General features: G+C 32.7%; 3 protein-coding genes across 4 annotated transcripts in view; 2 read left to right on the forward strand and 1 right to left on the reverse strand.

The window, feature by feature from the left end:
- Window positions 1–1,448, reverse strand: part of LOC122628921 (phosphatidylinositol-glycan biosynthesis class F protein) — a 1,728-nt gene extending 280 nt beyond the window's left edge. Inside the window, exons 1-2 of the mRNA XM_043811799.1 lie at window positions 1,307–1,448; window positions 1–1,189 (exon numbers count right to left, since the gene is read on the reverse strand). The exon at window positions 1–1,189 is cut by the window's left edge and continues 280 nt beyond it. Of these exons, the coding sequence (XP_043667734.1) occupies window positions 484–1,173 (690 nt within the window). The 5' untranslated portion in view covers window positions 1,174–1,189; window positions 1,307–1,448 and the 3' untranslated portion in view covers window positions 1–483. The remainder of the gene's footprint in view (window positions 1,190–1,306) is intronic.
- Window positions 1,449–1,481: 33 nt separating this feature from the next.
- LOC122628911 (E3 ubiquitin-protein ligase listerin) lies at window positions 1,482–9,126 on the forward strand. The gene is made up of 23 exons (XM_043811785.1): window positions 1,482–1,669; window positions 1,888–2,097; window positions 2,173–2,439; window positions 2,550–2,665; window positions 2,756–3,110; window positions 3,182–3,369; window positions 3,443–3,578; window positions 3,666–4,352; window positions 4,424–4,628; window positions 4,704–5,052; window positions 5,126–5,615; window positions 5,688–5,803; window positions 5,866–6,031; window positions 6,141–6,319; window positions 6,449–6,632; window positions 6,764–6,938; window positions 7,016–7,370; window positions 7,452–7,598; window positions 7,702–7,832; window positions 7,890–8,101; window positions 8,189–8,380; window positions 8,461–8,628; window positions 8,706–9,126. The coding sequence occupies exons 1-23, from the start codon at window positions 1,625–1,627 to the stop codon at window positions 8,763–8,765; spliced, it is 5,133 nt and encodes a 1,710-aa protein (XP_043667720.1). The 5' UTR covers window positions 1,482–1,624; the 3' UTR covers window positions 8,766–9,126.
- Window positions 9,127–9,230: 104 nt separating this feature from the next.
- LOC122628912 (E3 ubiquitin-protein ligase MIB1) overlaps window positions 9,231–26,042 on the forward strand; it is a 422,298-nt gene continuing 405,486 nt past the window's right edge. For both annotated transcript variants that reach the window (XM_043811787.1, XM_043811786.1), the window contains exons 1-8: window positions 9,231–9,487; window positions 9,868–10,215; window positions 10,308–10,508; window positions 10,623–10,742; window positions 10,852–11,181; window positions 11,266–11,413; window positions 11,517–11,758; window positions 12,066–12,263. In XM_043811787.1, coding sequence (XP_043667722.1) covers window positions 9,386–9,487; window positions 9,868–10,215; window positions 10,308–10,508; window positions 10,623–10,742; window positions 10,852–11,181; window positions 11,266–11,413; window positions 11,517–11,758; window positions 12,066–12,263 — 1,689 coding nt within the window. In that variant the 5' untranslated portion in view covers window positions 9,231–9,385. The remainder of the gene's footprint in view (window positions 9,488–9,867; window positions 10,216–10,307; window positions 10,509–10,622; window positions 10,743–10,851; window positions 11,182–11,265; window positions 11,414–11,516; window positions 11,759–12,065; window positions 12,264–26,042) is intronic.

Below are 26,042 nucleotides of genomic sequence, written 5' to 3' on the forward strand. Positions count from 1 at the left end.
AAAATCGTGTAATATCTATGATATTCATTGATACATGCCGAACACTTAACACCCGTCAAACCGTAATTAACGTTACGGAACTACGTATTTGTTGTATAAAGTGAATGTAATCAGTCGGTTAACGGAAGCTTTTTCACTAATAAAAATCAGTTAAACATAAGATTGTGGTGCATTTTCTTCTTTTTTTTTTTTCTCTTCCTCTTCTTTCGTTCTTTATATAATGATTATTATATATACATATTTGTAAACATATATGATAAAATAATAAAATACATGAAGGGTGTTGTTAGATGATTGATTGTATTAAATGATTATACTACAAGAATAGGTGGGATGGTATGATATCTTACATTATTTCTATAAATGCAACTTATAATAATATTTACATAAATACATTTGTACTTGTTATAACAAATATAAATGTACCTCTTGCTTCTAGTTTAATACATAATTTTGTTAGAGTCGATAAACATACGGAGTTATTTAAAACTTTTTACTTTGTTTCAATGTAGGTAGAGTCTTAAAAACAATGATAAAATGTGCAATTGTATAACCAAGAAGAGCACCCATTACGCAAGGGATAGGCCATACTTGCCACGGTCTATCCCAATCTAATGGAATTACAATAGCACCTAACCAAGTACCCAAAAATGTAGTTTTTATAACAATTTTAGCAGCATTGATAAGTACATTCTCTTTTTGTGTTTCTGCTCCTATTAAAATATTGACCGTTGTATTTACTCCTAAATGTAAACTAGCAGGAACAAATGTTAAACACGTTAATATTATTGTAAGCATGGTGGTTTCTTCTTGCTGATTAAAAACTGGCGCACCGAATATAATAATAAGGAAATAATAAATGATTGACAATATAATGCCTGTGATAACAAATTTAAAACCTTCTTTAATATATTTTATCCTTGATCTTTTACTTTTTGATGTTTTAGTTTCTATCTTGGTAATAAGCACTGGTTCTCTTTGTAACAAAGAGAAGATTACTTTTATCACTTCAGCAAACATCAATATCAATAATATAGGAATAAATTTGTACGAGCCAACATTATACAATGTTCCATTAATTTTCAATAATATTAATATGCCTGGAAAATAAATGCAAGTAAACGATGAACAAATAAACAATAATTTTTGTGCTGGTTTGTTCCCACTGATCATATTTCTATTGTTAACTCTGTAACACACAGATAACAAAAAAAAATATATATATATATATATATATAAAATATGATAGAGAAAAATATATAAAAAAATTACTTGTATTAATTTAAGGTTAGTTAACATATGACACCGCCAAAATATATGTGTTTAAATATGTCACCTTTAATAAATACAACTATGTATGGGAAATTAAAAATGTGATTATATGTATGTTTATCTCAGAATAACTAGCTTTAGTTATATTTATGTAAGTAAGATGACAATTTTACAGAACATGTAAAATAGCATCATAGTGAGAGATTGGCAACATTTTGATGTGCTATATTTCGAAAGCAGTTATCAGTGTGAGCTCTTACGAGAGTAGTAGTGTGTATTGGAAAGAAAAAGACAAAAAAATTGCATGGTATTGCTTTATTAAAATTTTTGTTGTATTGTCAACTGAATTATCATGGGTAAAAATAAACAAGCACAGCGAACTAAAAATAATGCAAGGGTACGTATTAATTGTAATATAATATTAGTATTTTTTTCCTAACCTTCAGTTCTATAGACAATATATATGTTGTACACAATTTGGTGTGTATCAGATACAGATTTTGTGATCTACTAAAAAGATTAAAATACCTTTTGAAAAAGTGCAATAAAAAATTAATAATGCAGCGTGTAGTTTTTTGTTTATTCCAAATATATCTGATGATTTTTATTTATTAGCCATCAAATAGTAGTAGAAGCGCAGAGCTTCTGGGAACTGCAATGCCCAATTTTGTTGGATTTTCTGCTGTGAAGGATGGTGGTTACATTCCTGTACTTCCTGGATTAACTCTTTGCAATTTAAACGATATTGAAATGCATAATGTAAATTCTGATTTTCAAATAGTCTTAAAAAAAATGAATAAGAAAGATGCAACGACTAAGTACAAGGTAAAAGTTATTTTTGTGCAACGATCAAGTGATAATCGTCTTATGCATATTTGATACACGAATATATTTTTTTAGGCTTTGCAAGAATTTGCTACCATGTGTCAAACAGCAGAATTATCAGCAGTTGAAGGAATGTTACCCTTTTGGCCTAGATTGTATAGTGTTTTAGCTATTGATATTGAACATAAAGTACGAGAAGCTGCACAAGTAGCTCATGCTGCTGTTGTCAAGCGAGTTGGTAAAGGTATCGCTATGTATTTAAAGCAAGTTGCTGGACCTTGGTTTACTTCTCAACACGATACTTATCCACCTGCTGCATCGGCTGCAACAAATTCATTTAATGTGAGCGATAGATTTTTTCATTGAAATTTTTATTTTTTCTACTACATTTTTTAAATGATACAAAAAATTGTTTGTCAATTATTTAATAATTCTTTTTTTTGCATGCTTAGGAGACTTTCCCACAAAAGAAAATAGTCGACGTAATAATCCATTGTCAACACGAAATATTATCATATATTTGTGATAATATTATAACCCAAACACCACAAACATTGTCTATACATAAGTATGTTTCATTATTTAATAATTATATATAATGTCTAATGGTATTTATGTATGTTCTCTTTATATTTTTATTATATTTTCTTTTTCAAAGATCTTTAAGTGCAGAAGAAATGGAAACAAAGTATCAAAAAGTATTAGTGGCAAGTTTACACAGTTATAGTTATTATTTTAAAAAGGTACCTTTTCAAGAAGTAGAGAAGACTATTGAAATTCATCAGAAAATTATAAGTAATATTAAATTTTGGAAATTAGCCAAGCATAATGCGCTCCCTATAAAAACGGCATTTTTTACTGCGTTAACGTCCATAATAGAAAATGCAGATGCTTTAATACAAAATGATAAGAAAAGAACAGTAACAGTTATTATGAATAGTCTTGATGAAACAGAACCTGCACTTTCTTTAGCAATTTGGGAGTCCATGCTTGTTGCTATTAATAAAGTACAGGTAAGAAATTTAGATGGTAATTTTTCTTACATTGTATAAAATATTTATAAAATATGAATTTTTTTTTATAGGATTGGTATATAGTGGTTAGTATTGAGAAGCTTGTGCTGCCAAAATTATGGCGAATTTTACGTGGTGGTGGACAATGCTGTGCAAGCGTCGTTTATCCAAATTTATTACCTTTTCTTAGCCAATTTCCAAAATTAAATATTGATAATACAACTTTATATACGAATTTCTTTGAGAACATGCGTCAAGGGTATTTCTTCATTTTTATTTAAATCGTATGTCATTAATTGTACAACAGTTTTTATAACATAAAAATTTTTCAGATTCTCAGCCAAGAGTGTGCAACTTAGTCGTTCTGAAATGTTTGCAGTAACAGTTTCCTTTGTTGAGTGTTTACGATATGCAATTTTACTGAATGCCAATGATGTTACTTTGTGCGAGAAACTTTTGAAAGAACAGGTATGTAACGCCGTTTAAGATAAATAACAAACGTTATTTCATTTATTATATAACTAGTGATGTAAAATAATCTATTGAATATTGCAGCTAATTCCTATAATAGAAATGTGTTTAACAGAAAACATAATAATGAAACAGATTTTATTCTGCGAAGTTATCCAGCTATTGATATATTGGAGTAAAAATCGATACAATGAAGAATATAAATCATATCCTGTTTTATTACGTACATTTTGGACAGAACTTAAACAAATATATGAAAAACTCATAAATATGATACAAACTTCTAATTTAACATCCATTGAAAATATAAGTAATTGTCAAATAGAATTTTTATTAAACTTAAGGAATACTCCAAATAGAAGACGAAAAAACTTAAAAGTAAACTTTGCTGAAAGTGATCAGTTCACCGAACCTAAATGTCATCAACAAAAAATAGAGATAGAAGTGGACTCAGTTTTTCAAGCTGAACTTTTTAATTTTGTTAACGATTTTTGCGTCACGTGTTTTAATAAAATTAATACACATCACTTCATAGAATATATCGAATATCTTAACAAAATTATCACACATTTCGAGTGTCAAGAACTTTTCAGTGCTCTTACAAAGTCATTAAATCCGGACATAAGTTTCTTCGAGTTTTATAATGAAACTTTGCAAAACTGGTTAACACAGGCATCAAACAAAGAAAAACATGTAGTAGAATTAATTTTCAAACTTGTAAAATACATGGATGATACAGATAAAGATAAAGTTTTAAGTTCATTAACAGAGGTAAGATCATTATATTTTACATTTTATCCCTATGAAAATAATATGTACATATGTATTATTTCGATTTTTAGTTTGAGAATATCACTATAAGTATTATTGAGTGTGGTTTATCGAAAAATAATAGAAATGATGCTGTGATAAAAAAATGGTGTTCACAATCTAAAGTAACTAGTTTACTTATAGACGTAACTGAAGAAGTAGTCTCTGGTACTTATACCGATTTAGAAAGAAATAAAAATTTGATTTTATTGGCTTTTGATTTATCTGAGGATGGTGGTATGTATATTTTCATCTATATGCTTTTATTTAAATTTGTATCATATTGCTTATATAATATTTATTTGTTTTTAGATCCATTAATAAACGAAGATAAAGCTAATCAAATTATTACAATCTTATGTGACTCGATAAATCAGAAAGATGAAGCCTCCTTGGTAGAACTTGCAAAATTAATTTTACAACTTATACCACTTGTATGGACTTATAAGAAACCAATATCTGGTGCTGTAGAATTATTAAAAACACTTTTTGTGCTATGTACGCAAGAATATTCCAACAATTACGATTCCATTTCTATCAAGGACATGCAAAATGTTTGGAAAAAAGGTCTTTCCGAGTGTAGACAAAGACTTGCACATTCTGAGTTTACTTCGTTTACTAAGCAAATCGCAGCTATTACTTGGAATGAAATATGCAATACGTGAGTTACATATATCTTAAACGGGCGATAGGTTTTTTATTATATATTTTTCTTATCATTTTATGTTTTACAGACACGAAGCAGATGTTAAAGATTTGCTAGTAGATATAGCAACTGATTTTCTTGAAGTAATAATTAATAATGAAATATATACAAATACCGTTGATATGAAAGTAGAATGTGCAAAAGAAGTTCTTTCGACATTTTTAACAGAATCAAATATAAGTACATGGATGGCTGAAGTTACTGAAATTGTAATTTATGCTGAAGTAATAACTGGACATTTATATGTATCAAAACCTCAACAAGAGATACGTGCATGCCACTATACTGCAATCATTAATTTAACTGATAATGTTTTAACAGATAACACGGAAAATTGCCTTATGTGGGCTTTATTTGTAACAAAATTATTAAGTAATTTTTATTTAAGATGTGAACAAGAAAATGTGGATGAAAATGAAATTGAAAATCAGATTGTGATACCTGGATTTACAGAGATATTAATAAATATTATACATTCTGTTACTTTGGGACATATTTACGTGAATTACTATAAATCCGTAAGTACATTATATTTTGTACGATTATAACATATAATATTTACAATTTTTTTAATTAATATTTTCTTACAGACCAAATGTTACAAAAATGTAGAGAAACTTCTGACATCTATAAAAAATAATTTGAAAAATTTGCAGAAATATATAACTAAAAAGGAACATGAGGAAATTCTTCATTATATTCAAAAGTAAATATTACCTTTCTTGTAAGATATTTAAAGTTATATAGTATAATATGTTCTTTTTTCAGATATAAATCTGAATATGGAAGTATTTTACCGTATATCATAAATGTCTATTTTACGGAATTATGTGCAAAAGGAGATCTACCAGAATATTGTAAAATATGTAAAAACAATGGCATTCTTCCTGGAAGTGATGCATGTGATAAAGAAGCATATTTACAAGCAGTGCAGGTATATACTTTTTTTTCTTTTTTGATTTTCTTAAATATATATTTCTCATACGTACTAACTTAATATTATATTATTTATTTATTTATTTTTCTTTTATATTTTATTTCAGATTCTATCTCAATATTTAGATCCAGAAAATCTTCAAGTATCAACAGATGATCTTCTAAGCGCATTAATTGTAGGAAGAAATATACTTTCAACCCAAGCAAATACTTCAATACATGTTAATATTTTAGAAAGGATTATAACAAATCAACAGCAAAACTCTAACTTTTTACTTCTTGATTGGTTTGTACATTTAATTTATGTTTCATATTATACTTATTATTTATTCGAATTTATAATCATTATATTTTTGTAAAAACTTTATTCCAATAACTTTTTTAAGTAATGACTTGTGTGTTTTTTTTTTTATAGCGATATTAGCGACGAATCCTGGGAAAATGTAGCTTTAATTTTAGAAGTTATAAGATTTCTCACCGAACTTATTATAAGAATACCTAGAGATCTATCTTGCGAGAATTGGGATTTCATTCTGATATCTTTAGCATCTTGGCAAGTTTCTGTAAATAAATCTAGATGTACCTTTAATGATCTTAAGGTAAATAAAAAAAAAGAGTATCAAGTACTTGCTCTTTTCAATATTATAATATTAAAATACATAATAACAAACATACACACATATACACACACATATGTATATTATATATATATATATATATATTTGTACAGGTAACAGCATTAACAGTAGCTGTTAGTCAGCTTTTCTATGAATTTCAAAGTTTGATGCATAAACACGAGATAGTACCTTTGAATGAATTACCACCTGCTATTTTAGATGAATGGAAAGCTGTCTTTGCTAATGACATACACAGAAGTATTCTACAAACTTGGAAGCTCCATGCTGGTAATTTTTTTTACAAACTGATATAAAAATCACGATATTAATTTTTTATTAATTAAAATTTAATTAAATATTTTCAGAGTCATGCATTGAAAAAATGGGGATTTTGAAACCAATTATCGCTTTAGATTATTTGGGCAGAACGATAAATCTACTTTATGCTAAAGAGCTTTTCAAAAATGAAAACGTATCTACTGACAGTAATAATTTAGACGAAACAATAAAATTATGTTTGAAACTTCTTCAGTCTCCAGCACCGTCTATTCAATTGGCTGCATATCATTGTTTGAAACATGTGATATCTGAACTTGTAGAACAAGATAAAACATCCATGGAGACAGAATGTTTTCATCCGCTTGTCTTAAGTATTAGGAATTTCGAAGAAGCGCTTTTGAATATACAGTATATAGTGAACACGATGCTTATAGATTTCAAGTTTGTATTAAAAATATTATATAAACATATTTTTATTATTTATTTATAATACAATTTTATATTTATTTTATCTCTATTTAGATTGTGTGACACTATTAGTTGTACTATTCAACCATATACAGATTCTTACACATATACTTTAGGTTACTTATTGCTTTGGGCAATTGTTTTGGATATGTGTGCAAATACACATGGTGATTTACGATATCAATATGCTGAAATATTAAAGTAAGTTCTATATTTAAAAATGAAATAATGATATTTATGTGCAATGGGTTTTAAAACTCTATGTAAGAAAAAGTTTAATTAAAAAAATGTTTAACGCCTTTAGGAAAGATCTCTTTCCATGCTTATTGAATAATATATTTCGATTAATGCCAGTGGAAGTGCTACAGGATAACAAAAATAAAGCAGCCAAATTGGTAGAAATGTTTTCAACTATACCATCCTTGAATTTTGCAGGTATGTCTATTTATAATTTATTATCAATTATTGTTAATTAGGATAATTTACTTTTAGAAAGTTGGACGGAATGGAGATTGGATCATATAGTGTGTTGGTTATATACAAATACTTTGAGACATTTACCAGTATTAGTGAGACAGTGGTGGAGTACTGCTGATAGCAGAGTTAGTGCTGCAGTGGATAGAATAACGATGCATTATGTTAGTCCTATGTTATGTCAAGAAGAACTTCTTAATAACAGGCTAGTCAACGTTGAAAACATGCAGGTAAAAAATAGAAAATGTGTATTATATCAAACGCATGTGACTTATTTAATAAAATGAATATATATATATATTTTTTTAATATCCTAGGTAAAAGTTCATCCAACAGCTAGAGAGGTAGTAGCATTGTATCAAATGGATGATACAGAATTAGAACTGAGTATCGTTTTACCACCAAATCATCCATTGGGTCCAGTGACTGTGGAACCAGGACAACACGCAGGAGGTACTGCCAATTGGAGAAATTGTCATATGCAACTATCAATATTTCTTACTCATCAAGTAAGGATTTTAATTATATGTATGTGTATGTATATTAAAATGTATGACATTTCATTGTTATATAATTCTCTTTGATACAGAATGGTTCAATTTGGGATGGATTAATATCATGGAAGAAGAACTTGGACAAAAAATTTGCAGGCGTAGAGGAGTGTTACATATGCTTCAGTATCTTTCATATAAGTACTTATCAAATACCAAAATTGTCTTGTCATACTTGTCGTAAAAAATTCCACACACCGTGCTTGGTAAGAATTTTACAAATTATTTATTACTGAAATGTTATCATATTACGTATTACTATATTATGTTGTTTTTATTCTAGTACAAATGGTTCAGTACAAGTCAAAAATCTACATGCCCAATATGCCGGAATGTTTTTTAATTTAATCATAGGTATAAAGTGGACTCTGAATGCATAATAAAATGATATAATATGATATGAATGCATAATAAAATGATATAATATGATATGAATGCATAATAAAAGAAGATTATATACAATATGTGTAAGAAACAAAATCGATGATGTAATATAATTTATGGTGTTAGTATATATATGTAAGTAGTGAAAATTTGTGTTTTATGGAATCTATGTGTTTCTTTAAGATGTATATAAAACATTTGATTGTAATACAAACCAATTTTCTAAACTAAAAACAATGTAAGTTTTTAGTTTAGAATCGAACGATTCAAAAGTTGCCAAGAACCTACAAACCGATGAAATATATTATTCATAACTAATACCTGTGACCTTCGTTAGAAATTCTTCATTGTTTTATATTATAAATTAGAAATTTAAACGAAGCTTAGTTCTCATTTTTTGAATTACCGCTATTGATGGCGCTGTTGTCGACCAAGTGATGATTCTATTGGATGAAAGTTGGTACGATATGTTTTGACATTAGTTTAAGATGGCGGTATTTTTCAGTGTTCGTACGTGAAAGCGGTCTCGTGTTTCGGTAATTTTCGCGGTATCGGTGAATATTTTTTAAATATTAAGACATGGAGACTAGTACGAGTACCGGTACTCGTACATCGCGGTTTATGATGGAGGGTGTCGGCGCTCGAGTTATTCGTGGACCCGAATGGAAATGGGGTAAACAGGTTGGAACATAGGTTATCTATTATAAATATGTATTTTTCAAATTGTTCGAAGAGTCTTTCATTATTATTTTAATGTTGCCAGTATTGTATAACATCGTTGTATTGTTGGTTTATATTAGCCGATAATTTTTTGTATTAAATTATGTGCAAATTTAAAAATGTTTTTAACCAGCTTTTAAGGTTATTGAACAATCAACAATTCTTTTTTCTCATGCTTGATTATGTTAATAATCTATTTTAATACATAATAATCATAAATATAAATCCTATTATATTTTATTATTCATAAATTGTTTTAATATTATTAGCAAATTAAGCAAAGAATTAAATTGATATAAATCAAGGTTAAGTTGTGTTAAGAATGTAATATTGTTTAATAGGATGGAGGAGAAGGGCATGTAGGAACAGTAAGAAATTTTGAATCTCCAGAGGAAGTTGTTGTGGTATGGGATAATGGTACTGCAGCAAATTATCGTTGTTCCGGAGCTTTTGATTTACGTATATTGGACTCAGCACCAACAGGTGTCAAGCACGAAGGAACTATGTGTGACACTTGTAGACAACAACCCATCTTCGGTATTCGATGGAAATGTGCAGAATGTGGCAATTATGACTTGTGCTCTATCTGTTATCATGGAGATAAACATCATTTAAGGCATAGATTTTATCGCATTGCTACTCCTGGAAGCGAACGCGTATTATTAGAACCAAGACGTAAAACTAAGAAAGTATGTGATATAAAATAAATGATTAAAATAAAAAAAAAAATATATAACGAGTGCATTATATTATAAATGCACAATATTTTTTTTATTTATAGATAGCCATTCGGGGTATATTTCCTGGCGCAAGAGTCGTTCGTGGTGTTGATTGGCAATGGGAAGATCAAGATGGTGGAAATGGACGTAGAGGGAAAGTTAACGAAGTACAGGATTGGTCATCAGCTAGTCCTCGTTCAGCGGCTTACGTCATTTGGGATAATGGTGCAAAAAATTTGTATCGCGTTGGATTTGAAGGAATGGTTGGTTTTTATACAGTGCATTATGATAATGAATTCTTATGCTATAATGAATATTTATTTATTCATATTCCCTGTTTACTTATTTATACTGTATTTTTTTTCTCTACTTTTCAGGCCGATTTAAAGGTTGTCAGCGATGCTAAGGGACAAACAGTGTATAGGGATCATTTACCATTACTAGGCGAACAAGGTCCAGGTAGGACTGGACCGCATGGTTTACAGATTGGAGATCAGGTGCTTATGTAATTTTTAAACATTAAATTTCCATTATTATTATTCTTTTTATATTCCTTTCTTTCTATTTTTTCTTGTGGATTTTAATGGATATTTTTTCTCGATAAAGGTTAACGTCGATTTGGAATTAGAAATAGTACAATCTCTCCAACATGGTCATGGTGGTTGGACCGATGGAATGTTCGAATGTCTCGGTACTACCGGTACGGTTGTTGGTATCGACGAAGATCACGATATTGTCGTTTCATATCCAAGTGGCAACAGGTGGACTTTCAATCCAGCTGTAATTACAAAAGTTCAGATACCTGTTCCCGTTACAAGTTCTAGTTCGGACAATCAAACTTTTGCTGTTGGAGATTTGGTACAAATTTGTAACGATTTAGAAAAGATTAAATTGTTACAACGTGGTCATGGAGAATGGGCAGACGCTATGGCACCAGTAAGCGAAATGTGTTTTTTATATGTTTACATCGATTAAATAAATTTGATAAATATAACATGCTCTGTGTTTCATTGTTATTAGACTTTGGGAAAAATAGGTAGAGTACAACAAATATATCACGATGGAGATTTGAAGGTCGAAGTGTGTAGTACATCGTGGACATATAATCCACAAGCGGTAACAAAAGTTGCTAGTAGCGATGGTAGCGTTCCAGGAAATAGTAGTGGAGGTTCGTACTTCAATTTAATAATATTCAATTGTACTTCAATGTAAAAAAAAAAAAAAAAAAAAAAAAAAGAAAGAAAGAAAAAAAAATATTTATTTGTTAACAGAACGTTTATCAGCATTATTGAAGAAACTATTCGAAACTCATGTTTCGGGTGACGTTAACGAAGAGCTTGTAAAAACTGCAGCGAATGGTGACGCTAGTAAATGCGAGGAATGTTTAAAGAGACCCGAGGCTGACGTTAATGGCGTATTTTCTGGTCATACAGCGTTGCAAGCTGCGAGTCAGAATGGTCATTTGGAAGTTATTAAAATTCTCCTCCGTTATAAAGCTGATGTTGAAATCGAGGTATGTGTGTGTGTCTATACATGTGTGTGTGTGTGTGTGTGTGTGTGTGTGTAATTTTTCTTTCTTTTTTTTATTTTTTTATTTTTTTTTCTATCATTAAATATCTTAACAAATACATATATATATATATATATATATATATAATTTTTTTTTTCATCATAAAAAGTAGTGACAAATACGTATATATTTGACATACACACACACACACACGATATATACGATATTTAATGATGGAAAAAAAATGAAAAAAAAAAGAGAAAGAAAAATTAGATTAGATATAAGTTACATCTTTTGATTGGTTGAATAGGATAAAGATGGGGATAGAGCGGTGCATCATGCTGCATTCGGTGACGAACCAGGAGTAATGGCTTTGCTGGCAGGTGCTGGTGCTGATCTCAATGCTCGTAACAAAAGGCGTCAGACTGCCCTTCACATCGCGGTAAACAAAGGCCACGCCGGAGTGGTTAGAACTTTGCTGGAGTTAGGATGTCACCCGAGTTTGCAGGTAAGTTTTCTTGATTGTACATAGCATGTTTCTCTTCTATTTACACATATTAACGAGTACGTCGAGCGACCACCAACGAATATTATTCAAATAGAGACAGAAATGAATTCGTCAAACGATCGATAGATATCGGCTGTCTGTGACTGGTTGATGAATTTTTATTTACGTATATATGCGTACGTCACAGAACGGAAATTTGAAAAAGAAAAAAAAAAAAAGAAAAAGAAAGAAAGGAAGGAAAGAAGGAAGAAAGGAAGGATGGAAAAAAGAAATAAAAAAAGAAAAATAAAAGAAAAATAGAAGGGCGGGAAAAAAGAAGGATCGACCGTAGCGATTTATATTATTGGATGATGAAATAGGGGAGGAAGGAGGAAAATATTAATTTACTCGATTGCCGTTTCGATTTGAAATTTATGAACGATATATAAATGAAATCTCTGTGCATAGAAATACGAACGAGAGTGTTCCGAAAGCAAAATGTTATTGGAGCTATCGATCGTACATGTATGCTTGTATATACATATATATACATGTGTATATGTGTGTGTATATATATATATATATATATATATATATATATATATATGAGCTTATTTATATACGAACTAGGTGTGACAAGTTGTCGCGACAAGTTCGTTTAATATGCGATCACATGAGAAAAGGTTCCCTCTTGAGCCTAGAGAGAGAAAGAGAGAGAGAGAGAGAGAGAGAGAGAGAGATGATTCGAGAAAATATCGATGCTTTTGAATGGAGATCGATATAAGAAATTTGCGTTCGATTTATAGTTAGAAGTGTTGCAAGTTTTGCGTCTCTTCCTCTTCCTTCTCTTTTTCTTTTTTTTCGAGAAGAGAAAGGGATGAAGGAGTAAGCGAGTAATATGGAAGGCGAGAGTAAGGTTGGCGAGAGAGTTTCAAAGTTTCATCGGAAAGGTCGTCGAAGATAACACGTAGTTTTCCAAGAGAATGCTCGCTTTTGAGCTTTTATCCTCGCACGAAATCTTCACCCTAAAAATCTCGTGAAATATAACTCGATATCGAGAATGCGTGATAGAGGAACTGGAAATGTAGGAGAGGGAGGAGGAGGAGGAGGGGATGGGATGGGATGGAATGGGATGGGAATCGCGTCCTTGTTTATTTTATTCTTGAATCGTCTAGACGTGATTTATTTCTTGGTATTCCACTTTTCCATGATTTATACCAACGTGAAAGCTCGCGAACTAACGTTTTCTGTTCTCGTTTCAATCGCTTCTCTCTCTCTCTCTCTCTTTCTTTGTACAGTTCCTCTTCCTTCCTGGCATGAAATTCACGGCGTTCGCGGACGGGTAGATCCATCAGGATCCTCCTAATCTGCCTAGAGTCAATCTTCCCGTCATTTCTTTGCGCTATCACGCAGCGTTCGTGACGCTACGTTGCTCGATCGGATTTTCTTCGTGCATGGGCCATGGATTATTCTCGGCGAACGATTATTTTTCCGGTGCATAAAAGAAGGATTCGTACGAGTTTGATAAGAGAGTTTTTAAGGGGGGAAAAAAAAAAAAGAGAAAAAGAAATTCGATCTTTCTTCCATTTTTGTTTCTTCCTTGAATTAGAAAAATCGTTGCGTTTAAAGGGTCTATAAGTAGTTTCGATATTAGGATGAAAAGATATTTTTGTACGTGTATATTTATTTGTTTGTTTATTTATTTATTTGTTTATAAAGAATAATGAAGAGTAAATTTCTTTCCAAAGGAAAATATCTTTCTTGAAAATTGTTTCTTTTAAAAATCGTTAGATATATTTGTTGATTTTAGATGTTCTATAAATAGTTTCGAAATATTGCGATATATATATATATATATATATATATATATATATATACCTATATATATTTATAAAGAATAATGAAGGAAAACAAGCTTTCTCGAAAATTGCTTTTTCGTAAAATCGAAGGGAAAATAGGATCGTAGCGTCTAAATCGGCAAGGAGAAAAATAAATTTGCGCGAGAAGTAAGATGGGGGAATGGGGGAAGAAAGAAGGGGTAGTTTAGGTTGGTAAAACGAAACACAGAAGGGGGAAAAGGTGCGATTCTCTGTGGCGAAATTTCCGAGCGAGAAACAGCTAGAGATTCCAATCAGGATATATCGACGCATATTTTACCACGTAAACTTCGATATACCAAGATAAAAAGCTTCGTGCTTTTTTTCTTTCTATACCCTTATTCTTGTTCGATCCGCGTTTAAAATTATTTTCGAATATCTAATCTCATATTGGAAATTTCTTCGAGTCGACGAGTTATTTTTTCCTTTTTCCTATTCTTTTTATCTCTTTAATTTTATTTAAATTCCTATTCTTTCAATCCAATTCTCTTCAGCAGTTGAATATTTTATTTAAATACATAAATAAATAAGTGCGGCGAGATGATGAAGTTTAGTATGAAAAAGAAAAGAGAGAGAGAGGTGGGACGAATAAAAAATTGTTAGAAAATTTTAATACGCTTTATCCAATAATGAATTTTTTTTTTTTTTTTTTTTTTTTGAGACTCTTTCTCTCTAGGTCTAATCAAAGTCCTGGTGAAACGTAAAAAAGTGACGAGTAGAATAAATTATTCCTGGATAGACGAAAAAAAAAAGAAACGAAGTCTTGTTTCTTTTTTTAACTTTCGCTCCATCTCTAATTTTCTTTATCATGCGATAACTTGCAAGCTCGTTTTCAGTACTTGCGGGTACAAGTCACTAAAAAAAAATATATATATAAAAAAAAAAAAAGATTAAAAAAATCCAAAAAGAAAAAAAAGGGACGTGAAACAACATTTTCCCGCTTGTTTTGTTTCGTTTTCTCGCTATATTAGTAGAAACATAATGTTCAAAAAAATGAAACCTGATGTAATATATATATATATATATATACATATACATATATTCAGAGTATCCCAGTTTTTTTCCGTAAAACTTTATCAATATATACTACTAGTAATAAATAATGAAATGTTACATATATATATATATATATTTTATATATAATTTAAAATGTTATATATATATAACATACGTACACACATATACACATATATACACATACACAAATATAGTAAATAGTCGTACGTGCTTGTAATCTCCTCTAGTCTTCTTTCTTACGAAGAGATGGAGTAGAAACTGAGAAGGAAGATAGAGAGAAGAGAGAGAAGAGAAAAAGAAAGAGAAAGAGAAAGAGAGAGATGAAACCGAACGTGTTTGGCCGCACGCAGGAAGTCTGCCAGGCAGAAGCAAGCAGGCAAGAGGAGGGAAGCAGGCAGGTACACGAACGCGAATTAGCGTTAATTCACCTTCGTTAGGCGGGTATCTCCTCATTTGCAGGAGACTTAATTAATTTGGTTATCTGAGCGCTCGAGGAAGCTCCAAATTCCAGCTGCGTTTACGAGTGTCGCGGGCTTGTGTTTGAGAATACGCATTGCGCATAATCAAGCTGGAACTTCGACTCGGGCCAAAGAGAAAGAGAAAGAGAAAGATAGGGAGATATAGAGATAGGGATAGAGATAGAGATAGAGATATAGATAGAGAGTATTGGTAGGAGGGGAGGGATTGGACTATATACTTCGCGAGAGAACCGACACATAACGATTTCAACATCTCTCCTATTTTCCTTCGAAACAATTCGAAACCGAAGACAACCAAGAGCATTTTCCGTGATAAACAACCCTTACGTGCTCGGCATTCCAGCGAGTAATATTAGAGATGAGCCTTATCTCTTTCATTTTTTCTTTTGTTTTTATTTTTCTTTATTTTTTAACTTTTTCCTTTTTGTATATATTTTTTTTCTTTCTCTTCCTTTTTTTTTCCCTCTCGATAACTCCGCGATAATTTCGTTCGTTTTCGTGATAAAAAGAAATTAGAGAGAGAGAGAGAGAAAGAATGAATATATGAATGAATGAATGAATCAATGAATGAATGAATGAATGAGTAAGAGAGATAGAGTAATAATATATGTATCTCACGAATAGTAAAAAATTCATCCCCTATCAGAATAATTCGTTTCGTTTTTTCGATCACATCTTTGTTCGATATCGTCGAAGGCAATTCTTGCTAATCTTATCAAAGCCAAGAACTAATTTTTGACGCTGGGATGGTACATGAAGGTACATGAGAGAATAAGCACGATAAGCTCTCTTTTTTGTTCTCCGTTGCTGAGTGTGTATATGCATGTCTCTCTCTCTTTCTCTCTTTCTCTCTCTCTCTCTCTCTCTGTCTCTCTCTCTCTCTCTCTCTCTCTCTCTCTCTCTAAGAGGAAAAGAGAAGACAATTTTCGCGATCACGTGCGGTCCGACAAAAAAGACTCCTTTTTCTTCTTTCCCTTTTCCTCTTTCTCTTTCACTTTTTTCTCTTCCTCTTGCTTGCCTCGTACACGTGCACAAAATTCTTAGTGAGGAGATTCATGTAAGATAAAGACAGAGAAAGAGAAAGAGAGAGAGAGAGAGAAAGAAAGAGAGAGCGAACACAGGCTTGCTCCAACGCAGATAGCAAGAAGAATGCTGCACGGTTGTTGAATGCTAGATGCTGGATGCTGGATGCTGGATGCTACTGCTGATCCAAAAAAGAATTCTTACCATCTTCTTAAATCGTCTCGTTTCACTTTTTTTGCAGAAGGATAGGGTCTAATCGAAATACCGTTTGGTACGTGAGCACGGCACCATGTTGGCTCTGCTTCGATATTCTCTCTCTCTCTCTCTCTCTTTATTTTTCTTTCTCTTTTTTTGTTTTTCTTTTTCTCTCGCATTGAAAACGAAAAACCGAATGACTTCTCCCGATAGCAAACTTTTTGAATGCTCTTTGTTTCTCTTACGGACTTTTCAGTTTTCTTCCTATCATTCTTTTCTCGTTCTTTATACATTCCCCGAACGAACTTCGATTTTTAAGACAACGAGATTCTACGAAGAGATCTCTGTGGGATATTTTTATTTTTTTTTTTTTTGTTTCGTTTATTTTTTTTTTATTTTCCAATTTGCTGTGTATTCTTGATAGTTAGTCTCGGGATAAAAAATCGAAAGAAAGTGTTGGAAAGATTGAAAAAGATGCGCTTATGCATATTCACTCATATATAGATACACATATTTTGCGCTCTTAATTTAAAAATTTCAAGTGAGGATTTTAATTAGTTTGAGAGATAGATAGATAGATCAATATATATATATATATATATATATATATATATATATATATATAGAGAGAGAGAGAGAGATATGTAATTTGTTCTTGTCACATTAATTTTTGTAATAAAATTTTTCTTTCAACGTTCAAATAAAAGGAAAAAAAAAAGAAAGGAGAAATAAAAGAAACCGTAAGGATAAGAAAGGATAATGAAAATCGTTCTTTAAGATTTACGTTCATCTTAGAGATACAAAAGCCATTTTGACGCTGTCGCTTTACGTCGAATTCGAAATTCCTTCTTTTTTTTTTTCTTTTCTCACTCACTCTCCCTTTTCAACTCTCTTTCATTCTCTTTTCTCACTCTTAATACTTTTATCCCTTTCTACCGAAGAAGGAGAAAAACTTTGATCGTTCCTCGAGCCAAGTCAAGCCGACTCTCTCTCTCTCTTTCTCTCTTTCTCTCTTTCTCTTTCTTCCTACTCTTCCTTAGATTTCATGAAACTTTTCTATAATCCCGTCACGCGCAACGCGGCTACGCGCGATAATAGCGTCACCTCGATTTTCGCTCCCTAACAGTCGAAGCTAATCTCGTCTTCTCTTTCGTTTCCCCTTTTCGAAAAAATTGGCGATGGAGGAGGGAGGGAGGGAGGGAGGGAGGGAGGGAGGGAATTAATCGTAGCGAATCCACGAGTTCTTCTTCTTGAATCTCTCAACGTTAATTTATTCCCCAAAGAGGATTCGTTAATAGAACGCTTGACAAAGAGAGAAAGAGAGAGAGAGAGAGAGAGAGAGAGAGAGAGAGAGAGAGAGAGAGAGAGAGAGATAGTGAATTAAAAACGAATTAAAAAAATATTCTGATTTAACAAAAATGAATGAATCCTCGAGCCTCCCGCGATCATTGATTCTTTTCGCTCGGTACTGAAATAAAAAAAAAAAAAAAAAAAAGAAAAAGAAAGAAAATATATGATAAATGAAGCGATCGATCTCGAAGGAGAATAAAAAAGAAGGAAGAAAGAAAAAAAGAAAAATAAAAACAAAAAATAAAAAGAAAGAACAAGAGTAAGAACAAGTCTCGTTGTAAAAGAGATCGAGAAGAGGTAAAGACAGAGCGGTTGTAGATCGTCGTATAGTTCGAAGGTAACAAAGATCCTCCCTAACGTCGGATCGTTATTTTACATAAAATTGTTGGATTTTTGGTAGAAGGAAGGGGGTGGTGGGTGGAGGAAGTGGAGAGAAGAGAGAAAGGGGACTAGCTTTGCTCTGCTCTGTTTTACTCTACTCTGCTCTACTCTGCTGGGGACTGGAACGTTCGTTCGTGCACGGGCAGGATTCCAAATCCTCTTTGGCCGAGAAGTAGTGTGTATAGAGAAGCTTCTGGCTAGGGAGCACCCAAAGTCTCGTGAAAAACGAACGATTATGGAGCACCGGCAAATAGGTTCGACGATAAACCCGTCGTTTTGCTCTCGGGCAATCGGATTCGCAGGGAAAAGAGAAAGAGAGGAAGATAGATAGATAGATAGATAGATAGATAGATAGATAGATAGATAGATAGATAGATAGATAGATAGATAGATAGATAGAGAAAGAAAGAGAGAGATCTTCTTGAACATCCTCTCATCCTCATCCTGGTTCTCTTTCTCTCTCTTTCTCTTTCTCTCTTTCTTTCTGATACGCTTCAGAGCTGTGGAAGGAGCTGTTCGGTGGCCCTTTGCTCGCTCGCTCGCGAATAATGCATTCGCTCGAGCCAGCGGAAGACTTTACGCCGTCGCGACGACGACGTCTTCTATCTGGGAAAATGGCTCGCAATTTCGATATGAGACGAGCTCGAAGGCAGCTCGTTCTATGCAACCAGCACCGTTCCCTATTACGAATCCAATACTCATCGCGCCTTTTCCTCGATTCGTCTTCTCCTTTCTCTCTTTCTCTCTCTCTCTCTTTTTTTCTTATTTTCTCTTCCTCTTCTTGTTCTTGTTCTTCTTTCTCTTCTTCTTTCTCTTCTTCTTCTTCTTCTTTTCTTTTTTTTTCTTTTTTCATTTATGTCCTTCTTTTATCCAGCCTCTTATTTCCGGGATTTTCTTTTAATACGCTCCTGTCCCTTCTATTTTTCTTTTTTTCGTCCTTCCTTTTTTTTCCGTTTCCCCATCCCACTTTTTTCTTTCTTTTTTTCTTTCTTTCTTTCTTTCTTTCTTTCTTTCTTTCTTTCTTTCTTTCTTTCTCATTAGTCTCTTATGACTTGTTCCGTCCTTTGTACTTTTACTAAAATTAATTGCATTCGAAGAGACTTATCTATCTTTTTCCAAGGGACTCGATGAGATTTCCTGTTTTTTTTTCTTGTTCTTTTCCTGTTTCATTTTTTTTTCTGTTTCTTCCGAGGTATCTCATCTTGGGGGGGGGGGGGGTGGAAGCGTTTTATTTAAAAATTATTATTTAAAAATCATATTTTATTTATCTGTGAAAATCCATGAATCATTATCGATAATGATGTAGATATCGATGGTGATCGATAATCTACATCGTCATATTCGTAAGTAAATATTTCATAAGATCCTATCGTTAGACAAAGTATTTTTACTATTTATTTGTTGGCTCACCTAATCGTGAAACATCTCGTCGGGGGTAGCTTTCTAAAGAATATATTATCGTCGATGTATAAATACCGGGCCATAGGTTATAATAACGATGACGATAGAAAATCGATGATTAGATCGAGTAATCATGACTTATTAACGATAATAATCATCAATTATATATTTCGAATTCTCATTCGATCGATATCCACAAAAAGATACGATATGTCCGTGGTTTCTATACTACGATATAAATGATTTTAAATTCGTTTTTTTTTTTTTTTTTTTTTTTCGTATACATTAAAACGAATTTAACGTTCAAGATTGAAGGACGTGGATCGAAGACGTGGCGTGAAAGAGGACAAGATACGATGACATCAAAGATGGTTGCTCACGTTCGAAGACTACAGGTCTGTTTAGACCTGCTTTGAACAATCAACCGATATTCTCGGAGCTCGAGACGCATTGTATTACAATGGCAGTACAAAGGAAGAAGAGAAAGGGTGATTGTGGGAGTTTATATGAGAGAGAAAGAGAGATAGATAGATAGATATAGGTTCATGTATACGTACATGCATACGTACGTGTATATACACAAACCTTATACACACAGTACAGAAAGAAAGAGAGAGAGAGAGAGAGAAAGAGAGAGTTAGAAAGAGAAAGAAAGAGAGAATGCAGCCGCCAACGTATTCGCTGACAGTGGCGATATTCCCAGTGGAGAAAACTCAACGATGAGAGGAGAGGGTACCATCTATGGCAAACGAGGGAAGGAAATTGCTTCTTGAGTCGACGTGTTAAACTCCTCGCCTCTTGGAACTTGTATTACGCCAAAGTACGGACGCAAGCAGGATTTTCTCTCTCTCTCTCTCTCTCTCTCTCTCTTTCTCACTCTCACTCTCACTCTCTCTATCTCTTTCTTTTTCTTTCTCTCCTCCATCTTGCCGTTATCGTATCGATATGACTCGGAATCGGTGGATGTCGTTGTTTGTTTTTGTGTAAGTGAGTTTGTGCGAACACAGAGTTATCGAATTCGGATTATGCGGCTACACGTCGCTCGAATACATTTTTCTTCGATCTACTGTCGTGTCCATTCTTTCTCTCTCTCCTCACTGTGTTTTTTTTGCTTCTTCTCAAACTCAATTTCGTAACATTTTTAAAGGTACCAGTATTGTAGAAAGCAAAAGGAAAGAAATCGAGGACGCTTACTTTTTTTCGTGTTGTCATCATATCGCGATGCGATACGATGCGATACGATACGATGCGATGCGATGCGATGCGATGGGATATGCATACAGTCCCTATGCATATGTTCGTTCTTCTATTCCCAGAGTACCAACCATACTACCTATTTTCTTCTTCTCGATGCTGGTGTTGTTGCTACATCGATAGTATCGGTTATCGTTGATACGCCAACAACGCGTCGTGCTTTACTCCCAAACCGAATTCTTTGTAGACACGCTCGTTTTACATAAATAAAGATATTAGATATAGATATATCCGTATTTATGTATGTATGTATGTATGTATGTATGTATGTATCTGTCTATCTATCTATCTATCTATGTATGTACGTACGTACGTACATATTCGCACTTTGTGTAATAGGATTTAACATTCGTTCTTTTCTTTTTTTTCCCTTTTGAGAACAAGTCGAAAGCGATTGAAAATAGAAATATCTAGAGGGAAGAAGAAAACCAATAAGATCTCTTAGATTTTTATTTATAAAGTTTGAAAGAGCATGGATGGTCGCGCGACGAATATTCGTAGATTAGAATTAGATTTCGATGACACGGAAGGATAAATGTAACAGATTGAAATTGATTTTTGCGAATGTTCGATTCACTTCTTTCTTTCTTTCTTTTTTTTTTTTCTCTTTTTTTCTCTCCTTTCCTGTAACACCTCGATAGTAAGAGAATTTCGAAGGGAGAATTTCTCAGTGCAATTCGAATATCTCGCGCAAAGGGTAGACATTTCGGAAACTTCGTCGAGTATTTCTCTCAGGATTCTCGTTATAAACCTCCTCGATCCTTCGCAGAGAACTACGAAATTTGAGACACGATGACAGTCGGTAGGTATTAGTATTCGATATTCCGAGGTCATAAACGTGCAGATAGTTCACCAAGTTTCTCGCGCTTTATCGTTCTCTCCTTCTCTCCTTTCTCACCTCCGTATCTTCTGTTTATTCTCTCTCTCTCTCTCTCTCTCTCTCTCTCTCTCTGCCTTTCTCTCTTTCTCTCTTTCTCTCTGTCTTGCACTTTGACGCAACACAGAAACGTAACCGCTCTTAACCGCGTTTCCTCGTTTCTATCTACGATGTATGCCGCACGCATGCATTAGTGTGCGCCTGCTATTTCGCATTAATGCGGTTTGACGTTAATTCGAGCGGGTTTAGGAAGTTGCTCCGTAAATTTCAGGATGTCCCTACCGGATGCGACGTATTCTCCGACTCGTCTACGATGTTAAATGGAGCCATGCGAAAGCTTTTATCAAAACTTAGCGACGCATATACATATACATACATACATACATATATATATATATATATATATATATATATATATATATTGTTTGCAAATGAGTTTGAAAATCTCATTGGAATTGATAAATATCTGGCGAGTATAGATCGCATTGTAAATAATAACGTTAATCAAAATACGATTAACACCTATCTCTTATTTTTTTCTCGTAAGAAACTACTTTAATATTCCTATTAAAACACAATCAAATAATCCTGATATCGATTTTTGAAAAAAACAAAAAAAAAAAAAAGGTATTCAAAACGATTCCTTTAGGTGAATGTTTGCGAAATAAACGTGTGACGGCAATGGAAGATAAATCTCTCCGTAATCCATCGAAATAGAAATTTTTCTTAAGGATAATAGAAAATAGAAGGTATATATTATATCGAGCATGATGTATTTTACGATATCATCCTGCTCGCGACGACGCGATGTCGAATTTTTGATAAGAATTTCCTATCCTTTCGATGGATAGCCTCTATAACATGACGTAAGTATGTACTTTCGATGTAGGAAGCGAGAAAGGAGAGAAGAATGAAGCACTCGAGATTTTCGTTAGTCGGTCATGTTTCGAGAAAGGAAGAAGGAAAGGGAAAAGGGTAAGAAGGAAAGGAAGGAAGGAAGGAAGGAAGGAAGGAAGGAAGACAGGAAGGAAGGAAGGAAAAGAGAGATTGGAAAGGAAGAAGAGTAGATGAAAGGCACATATACACAATCGAACATACTTCTCCCCTATATACGCGCACACACACACACACAAACATACACACACATACGTATATACTTACTATCTTGTGCAATCTCCGAGATTCTCTCTCTTTTTCTCTCTCGAAGCTGAAGGTTTGCAGGCTGTTTCGAAAGAAATCGTGGCAAGTTGACTGAAACAACAATGGTATCGAAGGCAAAGTATTACGAACCGATCCCATCACGAGGTTCTTATTCTCTCCTTCTTTTACACCCTCCTCGATGGCCCTTTCGATGGTCCGATCTCTTTCTTACGACCGTTTTGAGATCACCTAGAATCTCTCTCTTTCTCTTTCTCTCTCTCTTCCTCCCCCCCTCTCGTTTCTTTCGTCCATGCATAGATCCCTCGTCTAAGAATAACATTCCTTTTCGAGAGTTGGTAAAGAAAAGTCTCGAGGTAGGAAGTAAAGGCTCTTCTTAAGTATACACAGAAAGCTTCTATCTTACCCCTCTCCCTCCCTCCCACCCCTCTTCTCATCACTCCCTTTATTATACCTTCTTCTTCCGGGTGCGAATTTTTTTTTACTTCGTCGATTTTACTTTTTTCTTGTGTTTTTCTTGGTCCTCTTTTTTTATTCCTCTTCTTTATACCTCGTCCATCGAATTTCATTTCTCATTTATTTTTGTTTATTTATTTATTAATTTCTTTATTTTTTCTTTTTTTAAGATTATGGATCGTCGTAATACGATTGTTTTATCTTGTACATTTATGTACTTACTTACTTACTTACTTCTCTTTTATTTTCTTCGTTTCAAATACTTTATCGGTTTGCAAAAGATACTATCTTCTTCTTCTTCTTCTTTTTCTTCTTTTTGTCGGCTTTACATTTTTTTTCTTTGTACCTTTTCTAAGATACAACGATAAAGTTCGGGGATTATACTAAATCGTCGTCGTTCGACTTAGTACTTGTTCATTTTCCGTCTATGTACATAGATACATACATATACATATATACATATATACATATACATATATATATATATATATATATATATATATATATATATACCTATCTCGTCTATCCTTAATAGGCCATATTATCTTCTGGTCTGGGGAGCACGGGTAATTTTAAAAGATCTCTCGTATCGGGACCACGTTGACGCCGCTGGCGTTCTATCGTCAAAGAACTAAAAGATAAAATTCGTGTGTACAAAAAAGATTGAGAGAGAAAGAGAGAGAGAGAGAGAGGGGGGGAGAGAAAGAGAAAGAAGATGGCCGTCAGAGAAAAGAGATCTTGTTCGTCGTGGTTTTATATGTTTTTTTTTTTGTTGGCTTTTCTCTTTTTTCTTTTTTTCTTTTTTTATAGTCGTACTCGAGCTCATGTTAGAAAAATGATTAGGGTCATCTTGTTCTCTCTCGTTTTTCTTTTCTTTTTTTTTTTCTTTTTTTTTTCCTTTTTATTTCTAGTAATTGTCTTAAAAAAATATCATCGCTCGAATGATTTATATTTGTAAAATATTTCAGATCTGAACTTTTCACTTTTCAGTACGAACTTTAGACAAAATGCATGCATACATATATTTATTATAGATTTGATTTTCTACGAAGATTCCCATACGAGATTTAAAAGCAAGCCGATTAAGAAACATCAAGGAATTTGTTGAACCAGTGTTGTCCTTTTTACCTTCCCATAGTACGTCCTATATTACGTTCACACGTTTGTATACAGTAGTGAAACAAACACAGTAGTGAAATATTTTGAATACGTCACTTGCCCTGAGAGTTCCATCTCGTTAGATAAACAAAGTAGGTACGTCTTGTGTGTTTTCGTATTTCTCTGTTTTGTTACATCGCAGTTGCTTTGAACGTTTCAGTAACCATAGTGTACGCTAGCGAGTAGGACACATTAAGCCTTACTTACTTACTTCTTATCCCGTGAACTAACGTTGTTCTTTTGGTAAATTCGCATCGATAGGATTATCTACGTAACTTTTTCGTTAAGTGGACATCCATGTAAGAGGTATAGTAAATCGTTAGAAAAATAAAAAGCAACTTTTTAGAGAAAACAACGAGATATATCTTGTGTTATACTACAATCGAATATCATTTCGTTGTTATGGATAATCTATAGAAAATAATACGATCGTTAGAAGAGGATATTTATTTGTAGTTTTGTAGACTTTTATTAATCGAGAATTTCTTTCCGTGATATCGATGAAATTAGATTTATAATTATAATGTAATTAGAGGTCGATGTTTACTAGAGCATTTTTTTTTTCCCAGAGATATCAAACGAACCAGATTTACTATTAAACGATAATTAGTACTCGATATTTGCTCTGGGCTTCGATTTCTATTAATCAAGAATTTCTTTCAGAGATATCAACGAATTAATTTAAAAATTAGAAGATAATTAGAAGTCGATATTTACTCTGTACTTTTTAAACTTGTATTATTAATCATAAACTTTCTTTTATACATACAAGTACATCAACGAATTCATTCGATTAACAATTATATTTGATAGTGGCTTAACGCAGCGACAACATTATTGACAAAGTATGAGGTGTTGCATATCACCAGGCGTATAATACACGTACATAACTTTCGTGTAATTAATGAAAGAAAAAGGAAAGAAAAAAAAAAAAAAAAAGAAAAAGTCGATAAGTAGATAAAATAGAATCAACTATAATGTTATCTAGTTCAATCGAGAACAGATATTTCGAATTTATTTGAAATATTTTATTATATTTGAACCAATGCACTCATACCTGAGGCATGTCATGAGAAAAGCTTTTAATATTTCTTTTCAAAATCCGTTTTTGCGTTCGCACTGTTTTTCTTGTCGTCCTCTCTCTCTCTCTCTCTCTCTCTCTCTCTCTCTCTCT

The sequence above is a fragment of the Vespula pensylvanica genome, chromosome 4 (genome assembly GCF_014466175.1).
Source record: "Vespula pensylvanica isolate Volc-1 chromosome 4, ASM1446617v1, whole genome shotgun sequence".
NCBI lineage: Eukaryota > Metazoa > Arthropoda > Insecta > Hymenoptera > Vespidae > Vespula > Vespula pensylvanica.

Excerpts from the sequence above, each read along its gene's own strand:
- LOC122628911 (XM_043811785.1), top strand. The coding sequence starts at position 1,625 with ATGGGTAAAAATAAACAAGCACAGCGAACTAAAAATAATGCAAGG. Across the intron at positions 1,670-1,887 it reads GAACTAAAAATAATGCAAGG|CCATCAAATAGTAGTAGAAG; the intron begins GTACGTATTAAT and ends TTTATTTATTAG. Across the intron at positions 8,102-8,188 it reads TCAACGTTGAAAACATGCAG|GTAAAAGTTCATCCAACAGC; the intron begins GTAAAAAATAGA and ends TTAATATCCTAG.